This window comes from Electrophorus electricus, chromosome 2 (assembly GCF_013358815.1).
Source record: "Electrophorus electricus isolate fEleEle1 chromosome 2, fEleEle1.pri, whole genome shotgun sequence".
In the NCBI taxonomy this organism is placed as follows: Eukaryota; Metazoa; Chordata; class Actinopteri; order Gymnotiformes; family Gymnotidae; genus Electrophorus; species Electrophorus electricus.
In genome coordinates, this window is record NC_049536.1 from 16,718,375 (window position 1) to 16,745,592 (window position 27,218).

The window sequence follows — 27,218 nt, forward strand, 5'->3', positions numbered from 1 at the left end:
GATGTAAGAGCAATATTTGTTCCATTCATGTTCATATAAAGTTGGAACCTCTTGTGAGAAGAATTAAGTACTTAGAATAGTGTCATATTTTATGCGTCTTGTATCTAGTGTGTTAGTCTGTCGTAAACCATTTGATTTGCTTTCCTCTACTCTGTAAATGGAATGAAATTTTTGTTTTTGCCTCATTGGTAAAATTTGAATCAATCCTGTTTGGCCAACAGTAATTAGTGTCAAGTAGCCGGCCTTAGAGTTTTACAAAGCTACATCTAGGATATGCTCTCGAATTGACATCTACAAAGTCAAGGAACTCTCCATCTCAGCGAAGCCCAGGCGCACCAGTTCGGAACAACCTTTTGTGCAGGATCGTCAACGGAGCAGAGAAGATCAGGGATCGGGTGTTATGTCCAGCCGACCATGGCCACACCTAAGCTTCAGCCTTTCTACAACTGTCCCTTGAAATAAAAGTAAGAGCTATATTTTCCATTCATATAAAACAGCTAAGGAGATTGCTGAAACTACTAAAATCGGGTTAAGAACTGTCCAACGCATTATTAAAAAGTGGAAGGACAGTGGGGAAACATCATCTTCAAGGAAGGAATGTAGTCTGAAAAAAAAAATCTTGAATGATCGTGATCGGCGATCACTTAAACATGTGGTGAAATCAAATTGTAGAAAAGCAGTAGAACTCAGGGATATGTTTAATAGTGAAAGAGCATTTCCATACACACAATGTGAAGAGAACTCAAGGGATTGGGATTAAACAGCTGTGTAGCCTTAAGAAAACCACTTGTCAGTGAGGCTAACTGGCAAAAATGGCTTCAATTTGCTAGGGAACATACAAATTGCACTCTCGAGCAATGGAAGAAGGTCATGTGGTCTGATGAGTCCAGATTTACCGTTCCAGAGTGATGGGCGCATCAGGGTTAGAAGGGAGGTGGCTGAATTGATGCACCCATCATGCCTAGTGCCTACCGTACAAGCCTGTGGGGGCAGTGCTATTATCTGGGGTTGCTGCAGTTGGTCAGGTCTAGGTTCAGCAACGTTATGTGCCCAAAGAATGAGGTCAATGACTACCTGAATATACTGAATGACCAGGTTACTCCATCAATGGATTTTTTCTTCCCTGATGGCACAAGCATATTCCAAGATGACAATGCCAGGATTCATTGGGTTCAAATTGTGAAAGAGTGGTTCAGGGAGCATGAGACATCATTTTCACACATGGATTGACCACCACAGAGTCCAGACCTGAACCCCATTGAAAATCTTTGGGATGTGCTGCAGAAGACTGCGCAGTGGTCCAAATCTTCCATGAATACAAGACCTTGGGGTAAAATGTATGCAACACTGGACAGAAATAAATGTGACATTGCAGAAGCTTGTGTGCCACAGCAAATGCATGCCGTAATCAAAGCTAAAGACGGTCCAACGAAATATTAATGTGTGACCTTTTTTTTTGGCTAGGCAATGTATAATAGAAATGGGAACCTTCTCCCTTTTAGGCAACCCTTCAGTAGTTACGCTATCCCGCTTGGCATTACGATAGGCTAGTTTTAGCTGAGTTAGCACCATAGTTAGAGTTCTCTGGCTTTTGAAAAGTTCTACCCCTTTCTTTTCTCCCTCAGTTATCATTCGATAGGGATTCTGTACACCTGAGCCAAGTCCACCATAGTAGTCAATAACACCTGTCTCACAACCTCAATATGTATATTCATTCATTCAAATAAACTTCACATTTACTTATCAAGTTAGTCGTTGTGGCATATATATTTGAAGCAATGGTATTCGGTAACTGCACAAAATTTGAGCTAATTTAGAAATGATACTGATGTTTAATAAACCGTTGGTACCGCTCAAGTACGAGTTGACATTTTCCCTATATTTCACGGTGATGCCTCCTTTCAATAACTCAAAATTGTGTTTTTGCTACACAAAACACAAATTGCTGTTGTTCCATGGAATATGATAACTTGTGTTCTATTGGATGGTAAGTGGATGGGTTTTAAAAGCAGTCTAAACATAAATATACAGTGGAGGAAAGCAAACTTGATGCTGTCACACAAAAGGGGAGAGACTTTACTATATTACAAAAGACATTTTATTATTTTATTGGGGGAGCACCACATACAATCAACTTTCAAGTACACTACACATTGCCAGACTAGTAGGTTGACATGTCCTGTATTGTGAGCATAAAACGTCAGAAATACCTTTTCAAAGAAGGTGCGATGTCAATTTCTTTGAAATTAGTCAAAATTGGTATTACACAGAGCTCTAATAGCATACTAAACACACAGATGAAACAATACTACTACCATTTTTAATAAGAACAGAACATTTGATTGCAGTCAGCAACATATTTTGGAATCCTTTTTCTCCTCCTCAGAAGATCTAGTGGAAAGGTGTTGAAATATTGAGGATACCCTTTTTGACTTGTCCTCAGGACCCTGGAGGAGACAAAAGAATGAGGAAATCAAAGTAAAAGCACATGCAATAATGTGAATAGTGCTGTTTTGTTGACAAAAAGTAAAGGAATAAACTTCTGAGTAAATGGCAATACCAATATGCATATATTTATATTTTGACCATTTTGAAAATAAACCATCCATGTCTTCCAAACTGAGACTTATACCATTAAATCATATTTTAGTCTGACATTATTTTAATATTATAAAGCACAAAAATATTTTGTGCATTTATACCTCAAAAGGCCGTAGTGGTCGTTTTAACGATATTTATTATGAATGGCATCTCATCTCCTTAAATCAGCTACTTTTCCCCTATTCCAGCATGTCGGTCGTTACCTTGATAACGTGGATTCAGTTTAACTCAGAAAACAGCTGGTAAAAACCTGATGAATAGCTCCTAGTTTACCAAGTAAAATGGAATCAATAGGATAACATGACATCAGCAGAAAAGTCCAAATAACAATAATTAAAAAAAAAGTTATGAAAGAGAAAAATGACCGCTGCTAATGTTTTATTGATGCTTTAGAGGAGTAGTGCTTCGTCTGACTTCAGACACTGCGAACGATTCAGAGACAATTTACCACTGTATGCCATATCTGGGTAAAGAGAAGTCCCAAAGCATCAAATAGTGACTTGGAGAAATGGTGGTGGTGAAGATTGATGAGCCTTACCCAGGAAAGAAGAAAAACTTCACCACCAACAACTTTTCAACTTAAAACAACAACAACAACTTCACTTAATCTGGTCAGGGCACCACAAATAAGAACAGATGGGAATGGTCACCATCCATAAAAAAGGGCAGTGCTGCAAACTGCAAAAAAGTACTGCAATTCAAACCAGACAATAATGTGCATATTCTAAGCACTGCCCACCAAATTGTTGTCATTATTGATAGGCACAAAGTTAAACGCAAAACACACACTACTGCACCACAAAGACTGGCAGAGGTATGCTTCACCAAATGGCAAAGAGGTACTCTCTTAAAGGAGGAATATACAGATGGCCAGTGGCTTTTAGATCACATTACATTTTTTGCTTGAAGCAACTTGCGGCATCTTTCCAACTCCGCAAAACTTTGGACAGTTGGTAGATAAAAATCCTAGTTGTAAATTACATCAGGGGCTGGGATAGTGAAGCATATATTTTTTCAGCATGTTAGGTTAGTTTACTGCAGGGACACTGTGCTTGTATCTCAATTTATAAAAAGGTTCACTTTATGCCCATTAGTGTCAGTAGTAGAGCAATTAGGTTTGTGCATGACGGCCAGTGTAGTGGAAAGTGAGGAGAAGCTAGAAATATCAGCAGATGGGTTGAAGTGTGGGTTCGGAAATTGGTAGAAAGCTTCAGGTTCCACAGTGTATTGCATCAACAATGCCTAGGCCATATATGGTGCCGTATTCAAAGTAAATGGACAGATGAATGCTATAGTTAACAATTCCATTTTAGGAAGCAGTTGATGGTCCAGTACAGTTGTGCCATCATATTTGTGTCATCTTCCTGGGTCAGTAAAAGGAGCTATACATGTGCACGTCCAGCCAGCCTAGAGTCCACTTGCACTTTTGATTCATGGTTTGCTATTTCATTGTTTGTTCTGTATTTCTGTTGTACTGGTTTTTGCTTGCTATTCGGCTTCTGTGTCTGATTTGCTGGTTATATAGTGTACATAGTGATTGTATTTAGCTAACCATTTGTATGTGTCCCTTTTGTACAATCACTGTATATAAAGCAACACATCAGGTGTAAGGTTTTTGTATAGTTAGTGAGTTAGAGAAGTGACTGTCTTTTTTGCTTGCTCAAAGCCTAGACTGGACTTAGTCTTTTGCCATCATATCAAAAGCTTAGTCCATGTACATGTAGGAGTGCCAGCAAGACAATCCTGCCATTCTATAAAAAAAAAACAAAAACAACTTTATAAATAGAAAGAATTTGTGGCCAAATTTGCCACATCTTTGCTTGTGCAATTTTGGTTAAAGTTTGAAGTACTGGTTCAGGCACCGTTTAGGCAATGGCACCATTTTAAAAGTATCATTTAGTAGCAGTATTGGTCATAAGCCGCCCAAACAAATTCTTAGTGGTAGCCATATTAAGTCATTCAAACCTCATAGACAGATCATGTAGAAACATTTTTAACTTGGATTTGCCAGCCAAGATTTACTGAAAGGAACCAAATCTTGCATGCAAAGATCTATAGTATTTTGTGCAAGACATTTTAAAGGTTTACATTTTTAAACTAGTGCCATTTTGGACATGATCATTGAAAGTGTACATTTATGGCATTTAGCTGATGCTTTTATCCAAAATGATTTACAAATGTGACTGATCACAACTTGAGCAATTAAGGATTAAGTGCCTTGTTCAGGGCCCAACAGTGGCAACTTGCCGGTGATGGGGCTTGAACTGGGGCAACCTTCTGATTACTAGTTAAGTATCGTAACCACTGAGCTACCACGGCCTCCAGATTTACAATTCACAAACAGTAATAGGTGTGGTATTAATTTTAAATACACCTGTAAAAGGCAAAATAACATTGTGCACTCAATGTAAGCCAAGACAGAAGTAATCTTACAGTTGTTTAAGAGGCTTAAGAATTCCTGGTAGAAATATTCAGTGCCAGAGAATGCTACAGGCAGCATTTTCATTTGCTGTTTTCTCCCATCTTTTGTTTCTGAGTAAGGGATAAACTGGCATTGTGTTCCAAATATAGAATAATGTTTGGACTAATGAAAGTTTGAATGCAACACAAAGAGCTATTCTTGGAAAAAAAGGAAAATACTGTAAAGTGCTCACCTGAGCTGTATTGGACGCTACTGGGCTAATGCTCCTTTTCATCGTTAGGAGGAGTTGGAGTGCCATTCTCCAACCAGACTGAGGAAGCTCCGTTTCACATTCTACAGACAGTGTCGTATCCAGGCTCCAATTATCACCAACTACATTCACCCATGGACACCAGTTTCTATGCTGAGCAACTGGGTCAAACAAATTCCTGTGCAAGAGCCCTTCCTGCAACAAAAGACCAAATGACTTTAGCACCTGGTAAAAAGAATCAGCAAAAACTACTTACCATAAGTCAAATATGAGTTTAGAGGTAATACTTTACAACTAAGTTGTCAGCTTTCTTGCAGACCACAGAATCTGATTTTGTTGTCAGTCAGTGATCTACATTAAGCTCCCAGCTCATGCAGCTGGGCAATGATGCAGTAAATGTCTTAATTACTTTTTAATGTTGTGAATGGGTTATTAATGCTGAAATAAGTTATTAATGTTAACTCAGTCAATGTTTGTTAAGGGACCTGTAATGTAAGACATTACCTCAGAAGAACGGGACATAAATCCCAGTCACAAAACTAAAATAAATAAATAACTCGAAATTAATTTGGATTTTAGCTGGTAACCTTAGTTGACAGCATGATGGAATTTGTTTTCCAACAAAAAAACAACCCCCCCCCCCCCCAAAATAAATAAATAAATAAATAAATAAATAAAATATTATATATATATATATATATATATATATATATATATATATATATATATATAGCTTGCATTATATTGACAACATTGACAACTAAAACACCAGTATTATACTGTGAAAACCAGTGGTTCTCACACTTCTTTAACCAAGTACCACCTCTCATCAAACTAAGCATCTAACTGATTAGCTGATAAGCTCGTTATCCACCCACCTCAGATATCATTAGAACTTTCTAATGAAAATAGTGATGAATTTGCAGAATTCTTACATTTATCTGATGTTTTTTATCCAAAGTGACTTACAATTATGACTGAATACAACTTGAGCAACTGAGGGTTAAAGGCCTTGCTCAGGGGCCCAATAGTGGCCACTTGGCAGTGGTGGGCTTGAACTGGCAACCTTCTGATTACTGGTCAAGTACCTTAACCTCCGAGCTACCATTGCCCTGTAGTGAAATATCTTCCATTAGGAAGAGCATTACATGCTGCCAAGAGTCATAGTGTACCACTGTACACCAATGTACAGTCACTGGCCGTTCTATTAGGAACAACAGTTTGAGAATCACTGGTTTAAACATTAAATCTAACATGTTATGCAAAATGTTGTTAAAGACAGTAACACTAACTCCATCACGATTTAGAACAGTGATGTACACAGGAACATGGCTGCTAAATTGCTACTTGATTTTCAGAAGTCAGGTAATGCAAAATATAATTCCTGTTTGTGTGCAACCACAAGGAATCACCAAATACAACTTTATGATCTGGAGAAGTTTTTAAATATTTTAGTATTTAGTCAAATGTAAATGTAAACAGTATTTACTCTATAAAGAAATGCTCTATAGCATTATTTTACAAATATTGCAAAATATTTTACAAAAAGTTGGATCTTCAGTCACTTTCACCTTTTGGCATTTGTAGTCAGTGTAAATTCATAGAAATTCACTTCTCGTACGCTTGTGAATAACAACCAGAATGAAATGAATTTGAATTACTTATTTTTGCCACCAAAAAACCCAACCAAAAAAAAACAAAAAAACAAACCCCACCCAAAACAACTGGCTCCACCCTAATGCAAAAATTCTGGCTGCTCCCCTGGCAGTAAGTCATCCTTACAGACAGGAAAAAAGCAAGGAGAATGTCAAGAAAAACAGCTGGGAAGCATGTGTGTATACATACAGTTATGACAGCCTTCCTTTTTTTTTTTTTTTTTTTTTTTTTGAACAGCTCATTTTTACTACTGCCTATACAAACATTCAGTTGGAATTCAGTCTTCTGAGGTACAATTAAAAATTAATGTATACACTTTAGCCTTAATTCGTACAAAAATTATGCAACAGTTTACTGAGATTAAAATTGTCTTGATTGTCATGGAAATACATTGACAAAACTGTTCTTACAGGACTACTAGCAGAGGAGAGTCGTGGACGTTTTGTCTTTCTCTGGGGACTGGAGGGCATTTCTGCCATCAGGCCGTCTCCATGTCCTCGGCTACGGGTCACAGGCCTTTTGCCCCTCATCTCCTCACTGGGGCTAGGAGAGTCCCTGCTCCGAGTTCGAACCACCAGGGGGGACGAGGAACTCTCAGACTATATTCAAACACAGGATTACAACTGGGCATTAGTGCCAGTATCAAAACACTTCACTTATAATTTAAGATGATAAATTTAATACCGGTGTGCATCACCTGCTCTGTGCGCGTAGTGTCCTGGCTACGCAGCTTCATTCGACATGGGGTTGGTGACTGAGAGGGGGAGGTAGGAGTTAATCTATCCCCACTTCGGCCCTCCTGCACTGGAGTTGTGGATTGGTAGAATGAGAAGTTATCCCCGTCACCGACACCATCCAACTGGTAGAAGTTCCACAGCCCTACTTTCCTCATGCAGTATGTGCAGGTGAGAATGGGGAGATTCATTGCACATAGACTGGGGCTAAACAAAAACAGGTAAACATGCACAGCCATTAAGAAATCCTTTCAAAAGATACCAAACAATACACAAATCATCGAGCTGAGATCTACATAAGGTCATAAGTATCACAAGGAAACTACAAAATTTGAACATACTACAGTGGTGCATGAAAGTTTCTATATTTCTTCATAAATTTGACCTAAAACCTAATCAGATTTTTACAAGTCGATAAAGTAAACCAAATCAAACAAATGAGACAAAAAATAAATGACTCCGTCATTTATTTATTGATAAATTATCCAATATTACATACATGTGTTGAAAAAGCATCTGAACCTTTCAGTAGGTGTTTTGATCCCCTTGTGTAGCAATAACTCCAACTAAACATTTCCAGCAATGGTTTATTAGTCCTGCACATCATTTTAGAGGAATATTAGCCCATTCCTACATACAAAACAGCTTCAGCTCAGTTGTTGGTGGGTTTCCTCCCATGGACTGCTTGCTTCAGGTCCTTCCACAACATATCTATAGTGTTAAGGTTAGGACTTTGACATGGCTATTCCAAAAGCTTAACTTTAATCTTCTTCAACCATTCTTTGGTAGATTGACTTTGGTGCTTAGGGTGTTTGTCTTGCTGCATGACTTATGTTTTCTTGAGATTCTGCTCAATGACGGCCAGCTGTCCTAGCCCAGATGCAGCAAACCAGGCCCAAACTACAATTATAATAGTTAATGACCTGTTGCTAGCTTTCAGGGTTATGTCTCTTTGCATATAATGCTTGATCCCAGTGCAGTATTTGACACTATAGATCACAAAATTTACTAGACAGACTCAAAAATGTTTGGGATTAGAGGAATAGTCCTTTCCTGTTTGTCAACATAAATTGAGTCTTTTCATCTTAGCATTATTGAGGAATGCATGGATGCAGGATGTCAGATACTGGATGTCGAGAAACTCTCCCTCACTTAACCCTGACAAAACAGAAGTGATATATATATATATATATATATATAAATAAAAACACATTACAGGTGATTTGATCCTTGTATTTAGTGTGGGTATTGGACTCTACCAAGGGTGTGCCTTATCTCCCAGAAAAGGCACCTGTAAAGGTGATTTTAAATGTACTCATATTTGCTTTGTTTACTACTTGTTCTTGAATTGTGTTTTATTTAACAGCAGACTGATACCGTAGCTCTCTCTCTAGATTTCAGCACAGACACTTGGTTTTGGTGGTAGCAGTTAAGGGTATTTCTGGACAAACCTATTTATGCTAGCTAAGGAGACTAAGTAGCATCTGTTAAATAAATGTAAATCTAAAATAATGGCAAGATCCCTCCAGGTAGAAGGTAAGAAATCTCCCCAAGTGGATGAGTTTAAATATCTTGGGGTCTTGTTCATGAGATGATGGGAAGCAGGATCATGAGATTGACTACAGATCAAGTGCAGTTACTGCAGTAATGCAGTCATTGTATTGGACTGTAGTGATGAAGTTTGAGCTGAGCTATAAAGCGAAACTCAAATTTACCAGTTAATTTATGATCACACCCTCACCTATGATTATGAACTGTGGAGATCATTAGATCACGGATATAAGCGGCCAGAATTAGCATTCTTTGCAAGGTAGCAGGACTCAGACTCCCTGATGGGATGGGGAGCTCAGCTATTTAGAAAGAGCTCAGAGTTGAGCTGCTTCTCTGTATTGAGAATTGTCAACTGAGGTGGTTCAAGCATCTGATAAGGTCTACTCCCACTGGAGGTCTACCAAGAGGGTCAACTAGGATGAGACTTATTTTTCCATCATTTCCATTTGAGCTCATCTAATACAGGAGGAAATGTCAAAGGAAAAAACGCACCTTTTATTTTTGGGGTTTATAATGTGTACTTGGATGCTGGAGATTAATTTTTTGTCATGCTCTACATTTCCTGATTCACCAGGGTCTTATCATATAAAGAACAATTTTGAGCATAAACATGAAATTATTTAGGAGCTACACAGTATTTCACTAGGCATGCTAGACATCTCCCAAGTGCCCAAAAACCTCTCCGCATGCACAGTCATTAGTCACTATACATAGAGTGAGCAAGACTTTTGCTAAAACATCACAATGTTCAACAACTTACTAAAAGACAATATTAGCTTCTTTATAGCATCATCTTATACTGGAAGTATGTTTTAAGGCCATTTAAAAGGACAGCCACAATTGTGGTGGGTAAAAAAAACACACACACACACACACACACACACACACACACACACACACACACACACACACAGTGTGTGCAGCAAGGGATTTCTGGTGAACGGTTGCACATAGATGGCTGAACATTGGTAAGCAGGTACCTATATTTTTCCTAAGAAACTGAGTATGCCAGATCAGGTCCACCTGCTGAATGATTGAACCACCAGGCCGTTGGTAATTTCTTAAATCTTTGTTAATTTCTTAAAGCAGTCAGAGGGAGGGGTACTCAATCATATCTCAAAGTATGATTTTATTGAATAAGCTGGGCGCACTGCTCCAAACATAATGCTCCCAAAAAAAGAAAAGCAGACAGAAGAGAGACAGACAGAGATAGGTGAAACAGCAGAATGGGAGCAGCTTTGCAGGGATGGCCAATCACACAAAATGATTGGCAGGGAGTAGTAGGTCTTCAGTATATCATCTAATAACTGATGTTAAACAATTATTTCAACACAGTATTCAAACACTGAATAAAAGTATGCTTGAAACAGCTTATCTGAATTTTAACCACTCAATTGCTCATACATGTATCGTACACTTTGGGTTCAGGAGAAACAGCTCACTACCACACACTGTATTTGACTGTTGACAAAGATCTATCTGACATGACTGCTAACAAAACCTTGCTGTCATTCATGGCAAAATCTATTTATTAGAGCTGGGTAAACATACTTTGATTTATGGAATTAATAATCCATGCAATCCAATATGGATTATTAAAAATAAAAAAATTGATATTTAATCCATTTATTTCTGCTGTAGTTCAGCAGTGAATTGTTCCCTGAGGTGATGCATTTGTTAGTATGTTATTGTGCATCCCTAATCAGATTAGTCCCAATATGAATTTCAATGAAAAAGTGACAAATGACATTGAGGGCTTTTCAAATGCGTTTGTCATTTGCAGCCATTCATGTTTGCATTTATTTTGTCTTGTGACTGGGGCTGTTTATGATTTGTCATTTTTGGACTTACCATGGTATCCATATGGCAAAATCCATGTGTCAAATACTGTGTCATACCAGTATTTAGTTTAACACTACTTAGCCCTTCAAGCAACATGTAGTAACTACCTGAAATATTCTACAACAGTTTGTCAATTTCAGCAACTCAATGTGCTTCCTACCTTGCTCCCCAGCCACATAGGGCCACCGTACAAGCAGCCATTTGTATGCAGAGTGGATCTGATGAAGATTCATCCCGTATCTTCTGCTCAACCTCAACCAATTGCAAAAGACTGCTGATTACATCCTCAGTCAGTGTCTGCAATTACAAATAAAAAGTTGAAAAACAACCAGGAGACATAAGTCAACTTGTATGAGAGAGATTTTTATATATACATACATATATATATATACATATATACATATACATACATACACACACACACATTTTTTACCTTTACATTTATATATCTAAATGCAAATGAGTCAAAAGATTCTGCTTTTGATGAACACATTAATCTGCAAAATCAGGCATCTTACTCCAGCCTCATTAGCAGATGTTTTTACAAATCCATTTTTTTTTCCTTTTACAAATCCTTTCTCCTTTTTGTTTTTCAACTGAAGACATTGTTTTCAGTTAACACTCACAGGTCATCATTATCATGATATCTAGCAGACAATCACACAGCAGATTTCTGTGCCTCATTTCAGTGCCGTTTAAAGGGATAGTTTCACAGAAAGAAATTTACATGGGTTTTCCACATACCCCAGGTGATGAGTCATGTTTGGAATGCACACAGTCATACTGTATCCTAAAACACACCCAATAGTCTCTGAGACCTTTATTAAAACCATGATGATCTTGAAAGAAGATTATGGACATGTATTTATTCTGAATGCTATTTGGGTTGTGGTTAACTTTCATTTCTTGTTAGCAATGTTTGCAGTCGTCAACTTTAGTGCTAAACTAATGAAACAAAATATGGGCTCCAAACAGGTCTTGGCCAATTGTCCACAGCTAGTGTAAGTGGAAAATATTGCAAATTTCATTTTTCGATAAAGTACTGCTTTAGGTTCCTGAGCTGTCTATTGAAATATGTACCCTCTGGTGCTCCTAAACTGACACTAAAAGTATCAAAAAGCATTACTGCATATCATGTTGCCATCAGTATTTAACATCACACTTGCTCAGATGGCAGCAGCTGGTTATCGTTTGCTAGTAGCTAGTACCTTAGACACAGTTAAAATGCCTAAAGATCAACTGATTAAAGTGCAGTGGTGTGGAAGTTCAGATTTGCCTTAGAAATATAAAAAGGAATTATTTAATGTCATCAGCCATTTCTGGTTATATATATATATATATATATATATATATATATATATATATATATATATATATATATATATATATATATATATATATAGTGTGTGTATGTAAGTATGAGAGAGAGAGAGAAATTAAAAAGGCACTTTTGAGCACTTTTTTTTTTTTTTTTTTTTTTGAGCACAGCTGATGAAGGACCTCTGGCTGAAACATTGTTTCTCTGGAAACTGTGTACTTTTGAATTTAAAAACAGAGTAAAAGTTTGAAGTACTGGTTCAGACACTGTTTAGGCACCGGCACTATTTTAAAAGTATCATTTAGTAGTAGTATTGATCATTGGTCATAAGGCACCAAAACAAATTCTTAGTGGTAGCCATATTAAGTAATTCAAACCACATAGACTGATCATGTAGAAACATTTTTAATTTGGATTTCTCGGGCAGGATTTACTGAAAGACAACAAATTAACCTTGCATGCAAAGATTTGTTATATTAAATCTATAGTCTTTTGTGCAAGCAGTTTTAAAGGTTTACATTTTAAAACCATCATATTAAAGTACCATTTTGGACATGATCACTGAAAGTGTACATTTATGATATTTAGCTGATGCTTTTGTCCAAAGCAACTTAATCATGACTGAATACAACTTTGAGCAATTGAGGGTTAAGGGCCTTCCTCAAGGGCCCAACAGTAGAAACCTGGCAGTGGGGGGGGGGGGGTGGGGGTGAACTGGCAACCTTCTAATTACTAGTGAAGTATCTTAACCACTGAGCTACCACTGTTTAGAAGCCACTGCTCAGAAGCTCCTTAGAGCAATAGGAAATTGTTGTTTTTTATGTTTGTTCAGTGTTCTTGTCTACTTCAACAATTCCCTAAAGCAAGGTAATTTATCTTTGGCAAGCTGTTTGCATTATTGTGTACTTTTCTTGCTTCAGGGAAATTACTGAAAAGAGCATAAAAATCATCTCACCATAGCTTTGAGTTGCTCTGACTTCATGGTAGGAAGCTGTTGTTGAAGCAAACAAGCACTCCTGAAACGCTCCAAGAAATCATTAAACAGTTCTTCAGGTTCACTGACTGGAACCATCCAGAATCTTTCTAAAAGAGAAAAAGACAACTGACATACTGGAAATTTTAAAAAGCCTATAAAAATGACCAACAGAAATCTCAGGAGCATGGAAAATACCAGGGCATGGAAAATCCGGCCATGAACAAAATTTTTTATGCTGTGTCTGAAGTTGCCTCGTCAACTCCAAAATACGTTCTTCATCTGTAAAAGGAAACAAGATGGAGCATATTTATCAATGTTATCAGCTGATCTTAACTGAAGCTTACATTTAAAAAAGGCTTTTGATTCTAACTTACATTTCTGGAAGTCTAGTGTTGGTTGAAGGGATGCACAAAGAAATGTCTGACAACTGGAACACTTCAGCATGTCACAGTCTACATTTATCCAGCCATACTGAGCACATCTCAAAGGAGAGAGAACGAAGGGCTTTCCAGTCCATTTCAAACAGTTTGCAAGTTAAGAAATATTTACAAAGAAAATGAAAGGTAAATGCTTAATATTTTTAAGTTATCATTGTAATTTTACTTAAAATATCTGACAAATATACAACTAGTATTGCCTTTATAAAATTTGCTTGTAGTATTGCATTACCATGTCTAGAAATCGATTCATATCTGCACAGTCAATTTCCAAGAAGAATTTATAAAAGTCAGTAAAGGATATAGAGTATGATTCCACTCTGGCAAAGAAAGCATCTTTGTTTGTAGCCTCACAATGTGCTTCACTGATAAATTCTGGACCCAGCGAGTTTGAAATTTGAGAAGAGCTAAAAACACAAAAACAAGACAGGTCACACCACCAAATTAACCATAAATGTGTGTGGGTGTGTGTGTGTGTCCCTTTTCAAATTTCATTTGAGTAGCTAAATAGTTTGATTACTAAACTGACTCCAGCTGTTTTACAGGTACCTAGTTGCTCTGACTAGTTGTAAACAACAGTTAGGTACAGCCACATCATCTGATTTAATTCTGGTTAAATATTCCATCTATGCTTTGTATCTGTGAGGGCTACTGTTTGTGCAGTAGCTTGCTAACCAGATATATAACAGTTTACATAAAGTGGTTAGCTGTGAAGACAGGAATAAGCACCTTGTCTGTGATGCATGGCCTTAGGCAATTAGTTAAACAAATATAGGTGGACTGCATTCAAGGAATGATTTTTTGATTAAACTTAACTAGCAGCTTTGTTTAGAGAGTTTAAGAAAAAAACTAAGTTTAGGAGGTCATAACTGCATAATATTATTAACCTACTTTGTCATTTACTATTATAAATGTATACAAATTTCTGGTATGCTATGTTTTGAGTTAATATCCTCATCACTATTAACCTCACCATGAACATCCCACATTACACATAAGCAAGCGAGATAGCTAGAACCAAAACCAACTCAAACAAATCCACTAGGTAGCATAAGTGAAATATAATTGTTGGATGTAATCCAATCACATAACTACATAATTACAATGAAAAATAGGATAAGACTATTTACAAACAAGGTGCTTATTTCTTGTCTTCAGTGCTGACCATTTTGTATGTGCTGCAAACTGGTACAGCTACTACAGAAATGGGTCAAAACCTTTTTCATGTGCATTCCAGCAATGTGTCTCAGTCTGTCAGTGAGCACAAATGCCATCTTCTAGGCTGGTTCACTAAACAGAAAAAAACTGCAGTAACATTTATTATCTTTTATTATTATCTATTAATTGCTTTTAGAGAATTGATCATCTCTTTGTGAAGAAATAAGTTCTCTGGAGTGATGAAACATGCTTCACTGTCTGGGAGTCTGATGGACAAATCTGGGTTTGGTTGATGCCAGAACACTGCCCACTGGAATGCTCAGTGCTGAACAAGTTTTGTTAAGTTTCCTGATCCGGTATGACTATGCACCTCTGCACCAAGCAAGGTCTATAAAGACATGGTTTGACTAGTTTAGTGTGGATGGTTGCAAAGAACTCTGACTTCCAGCTCATCCCAAATGTGTTTATTGGAGTTGAACATCGACTGCAAACTAGGCATTCTCGTCAAGGATCAGTCAGTGACCTCACAGACGCTCTTCACTGAGCGGGTACAAATTCCCACAGACGCACTCCAGAATTCTGTAGAACGCCCTGCCAAAAACGTGGAGGCTGTTATAGCCAGGCACAAATGAGGGACAACTCTATACACATGTCCATGTTGTTCGAACGTGACATCCAACAAGCTCACAGAGCTATGACGGTCAGGTGTCCACAAACTTTTAGACATATAACTAGCTAGATAGGGTAGCCAACCACTTAACTTATATAACCTATACATCATCCTGCTTGTATGTTTATATGGCTAGCTAGCAGTAGTTGTTTAGTGCTTCCGGTGCCACCGATTCCAGGCTTCTATAGCAATTTAGGCGAAGTGACCATTTATGGAATCCAACTAACCTAGCTATCTAGGTTAGTAGACGGTTGGTACTATTGACATGTAACAGCTAGGTTAACGCTAGTGTAGTGGACCTCGAAATATAGCTAGCTAGCTATGAATATAAAGAAAATGTATTTTCACCTACTGCTAATATTAATTGCTGCAGTACAACATAGACTAGACATCTGGTTATCTGGCTAGCTAGGTTAGGTAACTAGTGGCCAATCGTTATTGCGACAGTTACCCTAATTTAGTTTGAAATAGTTTAGGTGAGCAGCTAAATAGTTCCCTAGCTATTTTTTACTAGTTCTCTAGAACTTACCTAGGTTAACTAGCTAGCTAGCTAGCTAGCTAACATTTCTTTCCATGGCAAAACGCACTTACCGATTTGACACGTTATCCTCATTGTCTTCCGGGGCAAAACCCTCACTGAGGAGTTGTCTGATTTTTAAAGGAGATATTAATAGGCTTTTTGCTGGTTTATCCTTATGTTCAATTCGACTTCCTGCCATTGCCATGTTCAAACTTCGGTTGTCGAGAAAAGTGCTGTACCGTAGCTCGTGCTCCGTACAACCGCGCTGTTCCGGACAAAGATTGTAAATGAGGAGAATTAGAAGGTAATGACGACACCAACGTGGAGCATGCTCACTGTGATAGTTGAACAGTGTCAAAAGTAGCACGTTCGTTTGCTCCGGGATTAGATGCTATTCCGAGCGGGTTATACTGGTCCACTATAATACAGCATCAGAAACAACCTAAGTAAAACGTTGAGAAATACGACATGATTTTTGCTATGTGGAGTGAACCTATGGTTTGCTTCGGAAAAACATTAAGAAGTATACAGCGTCTTAGGAAAAAAATGTAAGGATTTTGTTAAAATACTTGAGAAACCTAAAGAGAGGAAGTGGAGGAGAAACTAGTTATTTACTATGTGAAAAATAAATGATAGTACAGACTTTGAATTTTGAAAATTTTGAAAGTTTTTCACAATTGCTTACACACATTTCAAGACAAATGTAAAAAATTGAAAATCTAAAATAACCTAAGACGTTTTTAGTCTGAATGCTGGGACCAAAATGAAAAACTCACTTTAAAAACAAACGTTCTCCCCAAAATTAAATATTCACATCACATCAGAGTGACAGTTTTGTCATAGCTAAATGTTTTTAATCAATATGTATTACATGTATGTTCTGTGATAGCTGATTGGCTGTCCATCTGTTTTCCTTGTGTTAAATCCTAATGTATACTAAAAGTCTTTGAACTTGTATACAATTTTCAGTAGCCTTTGTCATTTTATTTCTTTTATAATTAATTCAGTAAAAATTCAGTAGAATTTGATATATTCTTCACTTTGTACCTGGACCAATTTAACATCTTTTGTCAATTTGAAGTAGAGATTTTTGGATAGGGTCTAATAGGTCACTCTGTACTGCTCATTGGGCTGCCTAGGCTTTGTGGTTTGAGTAGTATTGTTTTTAAATTGGTCTGAGCTCCATGATTGAAAGTGCTCAATGCCATGCTAGCCACTGTATTGTGCAGGTGAATTTATTTACACAAAACTGCCCAGCAGGCCTTACTGCTATAAAGTGAATTGCACAGGTGAATGGTCCACCCTGTGCAGCCCTCATGGGTGGTGTAAGATCTAAATGATTTTAGGCTGTTTGGCTTACTATACACAAGACAGCTAGTGCCAATATACCAATAGAGCTATGACAAACTATGAGGCCACCAAGGTCCAGACCTCAATAGTTTTAGAAGGATTTTTCCCCCATCCTAAAAGTGATTGCGGAATCAGCAATGCTCTGATATTATATTCTGATATTGTTATATATACACTGCAGTAAATCTTGTGTCAGCAAGGACACAGTTGCTTTTTAGCTGTTTTCAGAGCAGCTGGTAGCTAGTGATTTAAATTAGACTTCTAATTGTCATACTTTTGTTTGTTGTATGTAACTGATAAACTAGAAATATCCTAACGGCAAACAACATTCCCATAATATAATCTATTCAATCAGTTGATTTGTAAGAATTGTAAAATGTTTGATAGCATTAATGCCTACTGTTAAATTCAGTGGTTTATTAACACCAAATCCAACATGAAACTATAAAGTGATTCAGTGTAGACCTTGACATTTATTTTAGTTTAAAACATGAACTAGTAAATAATGAAACAATTAATTTACAAAAGTTAAGATAGCCTCTTCAACTCAGCCATGGCCTTTTCTTATTGTTCATCAAATTTCATATTTATCATATCTTTAATATATGTGGGATCCAGATTTACACACAATCTCTCTAAAGCTATGGTCATGCACAATAAACAGAAACTAGAAATGCTTTGCAATGAAATCAGCAAGAGGCTCTGGCTTTTTTCCCCTTATTTTCCCATGTGGACAATGCACTGAAAAAAATTTAGAGTGAGATTTACTTAAAAAACAAGGGAAGGATTTCCACATAAAAACTGCTATTAAATTTAACAGACCATATCTTCAAATAAAGGTTACTCAGTTTTATGGTGGTTTTAATTAGATATCCATCAGTAAAGGGTACATTGCACTACCCTGAATTCAAGTTTATTGTAATTGTATATCTTAGTAAAATTTACTCATACAATGTAGCACTACATTAAGCCATGGCTTTTAAAATGTACGAGCATGTCCTCTTTTTGGGACATAAAAATGTGCCCAGCTTGTATGTCTAAAATGCCTAAAATGATTTGTCTTTCTTGTTGACAGTTGCTCTGTAGAATCCCCATACACTGCAGTTTTGACTATTCTTTATAGGTCCCACCTTTTCACATTCCACAACTGATCAATCATATACACGCAATTGTTAGTCAGACTGCTTCTCAGCATGTGTGTAGGGGCTTCACAGAAGCATATGGTCAGAGAGGATACATCGGGTTGTTGTTTTTTTTGTGATGTCCATTTTGTAAGTGTACAGAATGCATGTGACAAAACCATCCAGGTATTATCCTATTTCCTAGCACCTATCTCTGCTGGCCTAATATGGATCTGTCACCAACATCCTCTCACCTTAGTCACCAAATCAGCATATTTCACTATTTTCCTTTTTAATATTTCATCAACCACATCCTCCAATGGAATTATTAACCCTATAACATAGGCACAGTTTGTGGTGAGGGGCACTGCTCACACTCATATGTGGTTGGGTGGTGTGAGCAGTGTTGCCCTTTCCTTCACCAAAAGTTGAAATGAAACCTATGCCACTGTTCTATAAAATAATACTGTCTATTTAAACTGTCTATAATAAACTGTTTATTTTCTGAGTACAACACCATATCTGACATCAGTGTAGTTAATGCAGTTAATGAGCAAAGAGTGAACCTGTTTGCTTATTATCAAAGAAACACGCAGAGCTAAGCACCTGATAACAATTACACAACATAATTAACAACTAGAATCTTTATCTCAATCAGTCTCCTTATGTTCACACCACATTAACTACATTGTGGTTAAATGACTTTTTAGTCTTTTAAGCATAATAAAACAGGGATTAAACACAAATCTTCCAGAATTATAGATGTGAAGTGGCCAGTCTGTGTGAAAATCTGTATTACTTGTTTTCCATATGTGGATTGCACAGTAATCTTGTTAAAATAGCATTTTTGTATCTAAAACAGACAGATATTCAGGAAAGTATACCTGGGTACATCAGAACTACTGAAAAGTGTCTCATAAAGTAGTGTATTTATTTGTCAGGAACAGCTCAGCTGAAAGCCCCCCTCCTTTTTGAAAACCAAAATATCATTTTTTCTTAGTTTCTAGAATTAGTAAGATTACAGCCAAGGGAAGAGCTCCTCCTATAAAGGAGGATAAAGACCATAAGTTATGGAACAGTCTTCCAGTTTAAATTTGGGGCTCAGACACACTGCCAATTTATAAATCTAGGTTAAAGTGTTATTTACTCAAGCTTTTGGTTCATTTCCTGAGCATATAAAGGTGCAGCACCTGGGGCCCTCCTTAAGAGAATTTTCTGGTAATATGAGGTGTTGATGCTGTCATGCTGCCACTTCATTCATTCACTTGGTTTTGTGACAATGATTTGGGTGGAATGTAATGTCTCAGAGAGCCCCCAGGACTGAGGTCACCCTCTGGCTCTCCCTTTGAGTTATGCTGTTACATATAGACCTGCCAGAGGTGCATGTTGATCACTGACACAACTACTGTTTATGTGTTGATGCTGTCATGCTGCCACTTCATTCATTCACTTGGTTTTGTGACAATGATTTGGGTGGAATGTAATGTCTCAGAGAGCCCCCAGGACTGAGGTCACCCTCTGGCTCTCCCTTTGAGTTATGCTGTTACATATAGACCTGCCAGAGGTGCATGTTGATCACTGACACAACTACTGTTTATGGACTGTTCCTTTGTTGTTCATCTTAACAGAGCTACATCTTTCTGGTTTATCTGCATGGAGCTGTGGAGATAATCCAACACTGAATAATTTATAAAGCCACGTTGTGACTATGTATGCTGTAAAAAGCACTACATGAATAAACTTTGACTTTTGGGCCCTATTATTAGGTACTGAACACATTCAAAGACAGGCCTATCAATTTCTAAACAGACAAGAGTCTGATATAACAATTAGCGTTCGATAAGGCCCAAACAAGACACTTTTAATAGAATGCCTGCTAGCACACCTATGTGTACTTACTTATGTCAGTACTTATTATAGTACTGACTTATTATTAAGTATTAAAGTGCTAACAAAGCGCCAGGAGTGATTATATGAAAACTGTGTAGGGACTATTATTTTGACAGTTTACCTCGCTCTTGTTGCCAAGTGTAACAGCATATGTTAGCTTCTTGTTCGGAAAATGTGCAATGAGAGCAACGTAGAGATGTAAAGATAGCTAACGCTAGCTGGACCAAAGCAGGTCGTGATTTTTTGGGATTCAACAAGAATGTTTTGCTCGTTTGCGTGTATATTAACTACAAGGCAAAGATCTATTTTTGGTTTGAGGCATACACTTTTCGTGTAGTCCTTTGCTTTCAAACTGGTTACTTAAGTTAATTAACCTAGCTAACGTTAACTAAACTTAGCTAACCTAGCTAAACTACTGCACTATTTGAGGAGCAGCAAGCTAGCCCGCGCTAACGAGTTTGGCTTCAAACTAATAGGCTGTATGAAGAAGCTAGGTAGCTAAATACGTTTATTTTGGTGTCGACTGTTGCAGTTAATGTTTTGTGTACATACCACATTTAAAATCTCAAAACATTTAAATTAACTGTTAATTTACCTAGCCCCCTTTCTGAGGTTAGTCTGTGTGGTTAGTTAACTACCTACCCACCTATTTTAGCTAGGAGTGTTCTGACTTCAACAAGATTAATTTAGCTAACTAGCAAACAAGCTAGGATATCTGAGAAGTTCGTTCAAAACGTGCTTGTGGTTTAGTTATAAATAGCGAAACATGATAGTTTTAAGGGTAGCTGGATAGCTACCTATAGAATATATATATCTGATGATTGCATCGAAGATTTCTATTTCTGCTTTAATATATCCAGCTATCTACATTCCATTGTTGACGCTTACTGTGCTCACAAGTAAGCTAAATAAACTAAATACCAAACAACGTATCTAACCAGTTAGTCAATTATCTAGGGTTAGGCAGGTTTAGTAGCTAACGCTATGTTGCTGTTGGCTACTGTGCGGACTAGCCACACGAGCAAGAAATTATAAACTGCACTTTTCATGTCGTTATAAACATATTTAAAACAGAAAACATCTCCAACATTGTTAGGGTTTCTCCGTTCGAAGCTATTTTGTTTTGAATCATTTCATCAAGCGTTCTGAAGTGGAATATCGCCCTGTAACTGAAGTTGTTTTGTTTCTACACCTGGAGATAATCAATCCTTGCCTGGATTACAGGTGAATGCATTTTACATATTTACAAAACCTCACTGATTAGGTTTTCAGTCTATGTTAACTTGATGGACAATCCGTAAGTAATTATAGTGACAGCTCCTCTAGGACATCCTATTTGAAACGAAACAAGAACTACTGGATGAAACACGACACTGAAGTTAAGTTACTTATTCGCAGCTTCTTATTCAGTGGCTGAAATTGGTTCCTTATTCATAAGTGTGTTCACGATACATATTTGCAGCACACTTTATGATTTACAGACACAGATGAGCTAAATGAAGAAGTGATCATAAATTTGTTAACACTCGATTGTTTTTCATTCTGATATTGTGAATGTAAAAATTAGATTCAAATATAAAACATTTATTTTGTAAAATATTTATTTCAGTTAATTCCAAGGCTCACGATGAGAAACACAATAAATTCTTAACAAATTCATGATCACATTTTCATTTAGCTCATCGCGAGGCAAATATACGTCATGAACACCCCTTTATGAATAAGGAATCAAACGAAGCAGGTGCTAATATGTAACTAACTTCAGCGTCGTGGATGAAACGTACTTAGACTAGTTATATGAGGAGATGGTATGGATCCCTGATTGTCGTTGTACCTTTGTGAAACCCTCAGCTAACCATATTATAAATTGCCATCCTGTTTGAACAGTAAATGAAAACTGGACCCAGATTCCGCACAACAGTCAACTAGACCTGTGTATGTTTCATGTACGCTCATATTTTAATCTTTTTTTTTTAACCGACATAGCAAGCTAGTTAACGTCTCATCTGCGTTTCAATGCGTTTTAGTACTGGCTAATGTTAGTAGGTAAATTAACAAAATGAGTCGCCGTACACCCTCCCACTGCATGTCAGAACAGTTTAGGAAAAATATGTGGTTTTGCTATAGAACTGTTAAAACAGTTATTAATATTTCAGAACAGTCAAAGCTCGGATAAAATTATACTGTAAATGTGTTGACCTTTTGTATTTATTAGACTTTCGCCAACTTTGAACATTAATCGGTCCTAAAAATGTCGAGGTACTTGCCTCATGTCTTAATAGAATGATATAGGATATTGAGAAATGCAACGCATATGCCTTATTTTTTATCATTCAACTGAATTTAAAAAGGTTAATGCGCTATATTTAGCCTCTTTCGCGAGTTGGATCCTCGTCAAAGAGACAGTTGACACTGACACTGAGATGTCAAATATCCTATTAACTAGCACTTATCTCTGCTGGCCTAATAGACACCTGCCGCCAACATTCTCTCACCTCAGTCACCAAATCAGCATATTTCACTATTTTCCTTTTGAATATTTAATCAACCGCATCCTCCAATAGAATTGTTAACTCTATAACATAGCTGCAGTTTGTGGTGGGTTGAAATGAAACCTATGCTACTGCTCTATAAACTTTATTTTCTGAGTATATCTGACACCATATCTGGCATCAGTGTAGTTAATGGGCAAAGACAGAACCTCTATTTGCTTATTATCATATAAACATGCAGAGCTAAGAACCTGTTAAAAATTACACAACATAATTAACAACTAGAGTCTTCATCTACCCAATGACCAGTTTTGCAGGGTTGGAGCGACACAAAGTTGCTTTAAGCAAAAATTTAATTTGCGTCACATTCATCACCCATATTTCTCAACAGGTGATCCTCTGCTTCTCTAAATTCTCTAATCTGAGCCATTGGGTGCATATCATAACGGTTTATCCTTGTTTCCTTTCCATGCCTCCTTTCCTCACGTCTTAGCTCTGCTCCTCTCTCTGAGGAAACAAGGAAAGCATGTGAGGACAAAGGTATCAGCGCTAAATGGATTTACAAATTGAGATCTCCTTATTCACTCTATGGTCACTTTCATGTGACATCAATTGTTGATGTGATCTACAGCTGTATCATCTGTCACTGGACATTTATGGATCTCCTAATAGCCAAAGGTGTTATTTTAATCACACACCTGCCTTGTGGTTCTGTTGCATCACAAAATGCATGCTGCATTGATAGTTTTAGTCTGAAAACATGCACGCATAACAGGATTCATTTACAAATGTGCACATTGAAAGTGAAAACTTGAATGGGACAAATAAAAGATCAGTATGAAATACAAATAAAACATGGAAATGCAACATAAGATGTCAGGATGTAGAACAGAGGAACCGAGGATGCAGCGATTAGACTTACGAGATACACCTATTGTTCCTGTTTTCTTTGTGAGATTGCTGTTCTTGCAGTGCTTCCTCTTTATGAATAAAACTAATAATCATTTGCCTTTTCTCTGGCATTGCAGCCTTACTAAACACTTTCCATGAATCACCTGACTCAATCCCTATCTTCCACCTTTGCACCTGCACTACAGTTACTTAAGAGAAGATTGGGGGATAAGGATGTGATATGTAACTGTAACAGCTCACAGATTGCTTTATCCTTGCTTAATCAGCTCATGATAAGATCATCTAAATTTCTCAGAAGTAGCTCCACCTCCCCTCTCCCATACTATGCCACACTACTTAGACAGCACAGTACCCCTAGCCACTTCCTTATTCATAATCTTCTAGACTCTTTATTTTTGTAATTACAACTTCATAAACCATCAGAGGACACCTAATACAAGGAAGCAAGCCACACTGTAGATACCTCAATTTCAATTCAAATAGCAAAAATGACTTACCAGCCCCACAACTTGCTGTTTATGGTTCAGTACTGCTTTATATCAGCTACCTGAAATCCCTGCCTTTTAAACTGATGTGTCAATTAACTTATTTACTTTCAAATATTCAGACAGTTTCTGAATGATCACACTAAAGAAAATCTTGTTGTCCAAATTAAGGTTTATAGGTCTAAACTGCTCAATATCCACAGCATCTTTCTCATTTGGTATAAGAATACTCCCTGCTTTTTGCCACTATGGCATAATCTGTTTCTTCCACACTCTGACCAACATACTCCATAAAAATTCAAAACATCAGATGCGTTTTTATACGGAACCCCATTAGGCCCTGCTGCAGAACCTGTCTTTGCATGATGCAACAAGTCTTGCACCTCACTCCAGTTTGGGTTGATATCTATTTGCTATTCTCTTAACCAGTATTTATAATTTATTTTATATTGTAGGCTATAATTTGCTTCAAATAGTACTGAAATACAAAAATGTAAAAATTAATCTGAAATGTGCATCACATCAACAGTGATCCCTAATGCAACACACAGGAAGCTTTAAACTGCTTAGCTATAAATTCTGTTGAAATTATGTAAAATAAGACATATGCTGCACTCCATATTGTAGTTCATTCTATTACAAATTTAGCCATGTTCAACTTTTTGAAGTTCAATGTTGGCAAATGTCTAGCCAGAATGAAATGTCAAATAGCAAGCTAACTTTATACTGGTGTATCATCATCGTCAGGTATTGCTGTCAAATACCTCATCATGATGTCCTTTAAATATCATAACTTATAAAATATATCAGTCATGAAGAAAAGTAGTAGGCAAATATTTCCGGCAAATAAACCTGTAGAAAAGTTTTTAAAACAATTTTATAACTAAGAAATAGTTTGGCTTGTGCTCATTAACATAAACTGAATGGCTACTTTATTAGAGACACCTGCCCTTTCACAATTGAAGCTTTCTTCTATGGAAATCAGACACATGATCCAGGCATGCAGTATAAAATGAGGTCAGCAAGTTGTCCATGGATCAGTTTCATTGTGAATCTACATTAGAATGGGGCAATTTAGTGATTTGAGCAACTTCAAATGAGGCATGTTCATTGGTGCTAGATTGGAGAGGGCCAGTATTTCAAAAACTTGATCCTTGTTGGGTTTTCTTGTGTAATAGTGCTGAGAGTATACAGAGAATGGTGTAATCTGGGAAAATGTCCAGCAAAAGAAGATCCTGCGGACTTCAACAATTCATACACGAAAGGGGACAGAAGAGAATGGGTTCTATATTCATAGATTGGTTCCAGGAGGATGACAGGAGGTTTTCCTTGTTTCCCTGGCCTTCACAGTCCCCAGATCTTAATCCTATAGATCATCTCTGGGACGAAGTAAAACAGGCCTTGCAGAACGTGTCAGTCCTTTCATCTAATTTGCGGCAACTGCAAGAAGCTACCCTGTGTGCATGGGCCAAGAGTCCTGCAAAATGATTTCAACACCTAGTGGAATCTAAGGCGTAATAAATTGCTGTGGTACTGAAGCCCAAATGAGTTCCAATGCAATACTAGATGGGTGTATCTAATAAAGTGACCATTCAAAGTATATTGATGTGGTGGGGTTAAAAATTGTAATCAAAATATTTGAGTTGACTTTTCCAGTTACATTGTATTTTTGGGTAACACAGATTTACATTTAGGAGCTAGTTTCTGGTAGAAGAATAGACACTTTGCATTTTAAACTAAAATGTGAGTTTATCCAGTGAGCAGTAAGGCTTAGCAATGACATTGGGCAAACATCTGAACTCCAAATCTCAGTAGTCAAATGGATTGCAGTCACATCTTGTAGATGGACAGAAAATTGTAAAGCTCCGGTATAGCTTTGTGTGAAATGGAATTGCTCGTATAAAGTAAATTTGAAATGGATAATCCATTACAGAGACATTATTATGTTTTCAGCCTGCTAAAAGGTTTCTCCCATGTCTCCTACTGACTGTTCAAATGTGCTTGTTTTAAATTTTTTCCGGAGAAGAATGGACTACTATAGGATAATGTTGGCCTAATGATTAAACATATCGCAAAGCTATAGTGTGAAGCAATTACCTCAGGGGGAGGATTCATATATTGTGGATATATGCATAAAGTGTAAAACTGGGGGGTTGAATATGCAAGTCAAGCATATTAGCCATTTATCACTTTTTACTTCCCCCACCTGTTCACCCACCTGTTCACAATTTTAGGTCAATCAAAAGTTGGCAAGCAACATAAAATACAAAGTACAGGTGGAAGACACATTAATGTTGAGTCTAACAGGAACAGGAGTGTCTGGTTTTGTCTTATTGAAATGGTGGCAACCCTTATTAGTAAGCTGTGCTGTTAATTCTAACTTTTTATTAGTTTTCTTGGACAATTGGTATAAATACATATTCCCACCTAAGAATTTTCTGTGTGTGTACAAGAATGGATATATATCATAACTGTGTGTCAAGGCTATACTATAGCCTATTTAGCTGAGTGTGAATGTTTCACAACTAAACATCATTGTCACACAATATAGCTCTCTGTCATGCTTAATGAGTGAAGTCAGACTTTGATGTAATTGTTGTTGCAGCTAAAATATTCCATACATTTAGCTATCTAAGGGCTGTTTGGTTATATATCTGGCTAACAAATCCTACATACATAAACTTAGAGAGTCTAGTCCTTAATTAATTTGCCATTTAATTCTACTGTCATCTAAATGCTGGCTGCCAATACTAATTACTCCAATGTGGTAAAACTTGTCTTGGATCAAGAGTATGTTTAATTATAATTATTAATTGTAAAAGTAAAACTTACT

General features: G+C 37.1%; 2 protein-coding genes across 2 annotated transcripts in view; one reads left to right on the plus strand and one right to left on the minus strand.

Annotated features, from left to right (window-relative positions):
- Positions 1-2,080: 2,080 nt before the first annotated feature.
- On the minus strand, positions 2,081-16,431 carry zc3hc1 (zinc finger, C3HC-type containing 1). The gene is made up of 10 exons (XM_035523787.1): positions 16,207-16,431; positions 14,092-14,194; positions 13,725-13,875; positions 13,546-13,629; positions 13,330-13,457; positions 11,217-11,353; positions 7,627-7,870; positions 7,340-7,528; positions 5,256-5,468; positions 2,081-2,447 (listed from the first exon to the last, which is right to left on the minus strand). Exons 1-10 carry the CDS (start codon positions 16,338-16,340, stop codon positions 2,349-2,351), a joined length of 1,482 nt encoding a protein of 493 aa, XP_035379680.1. The 5' UTR covers positions 16,341-16,431; the 3' UTR covers positions 2,081-2,348.
- A 4,250-nt stretch (positions 16,432-20,681) lies between these two features.
- LOC113592158 (tubby-related protein 4-like) overlaps positions 20,682-27,218 on the plus strand; it is a 31,850-nt gene continuing 25,313 nt past the window's right edge. The window contains exon 1 of the mRNA XM_027032921.2: positions 20,682-21,720. The gene's annotated coding sequence lies outside the window, so the exon portion shown is untranslated. The remainder of the gene's footprint in view (positions 21,721-27,218) is intronic.

Excerpts from the sequence above, each read along its gene's own strand:
- zc3hc1 (XM_035523787.1), bottom strand. The coding sequence starts at position 16,340 with ATGGCAATGGCAGGAAGTCGAATTGAACATAAGGATAAACCAGCAAAA. Across the intron at positions 14,195-16,206 it reads GAGGATAACGTGTCAAATCG|CTCTTCTCAAATTTCAAACT; the intron begins GTAAGTGCGTTT and ends TTGTGTTTTTAG. Across the intron at positions 11,354-13,329 it reads CAGAGCAACTCAAAGCTATG|ACACTGACTGAGGATGTAAT; the intron begins GTGAGATGATTT and ends TTGTAATTGCAG.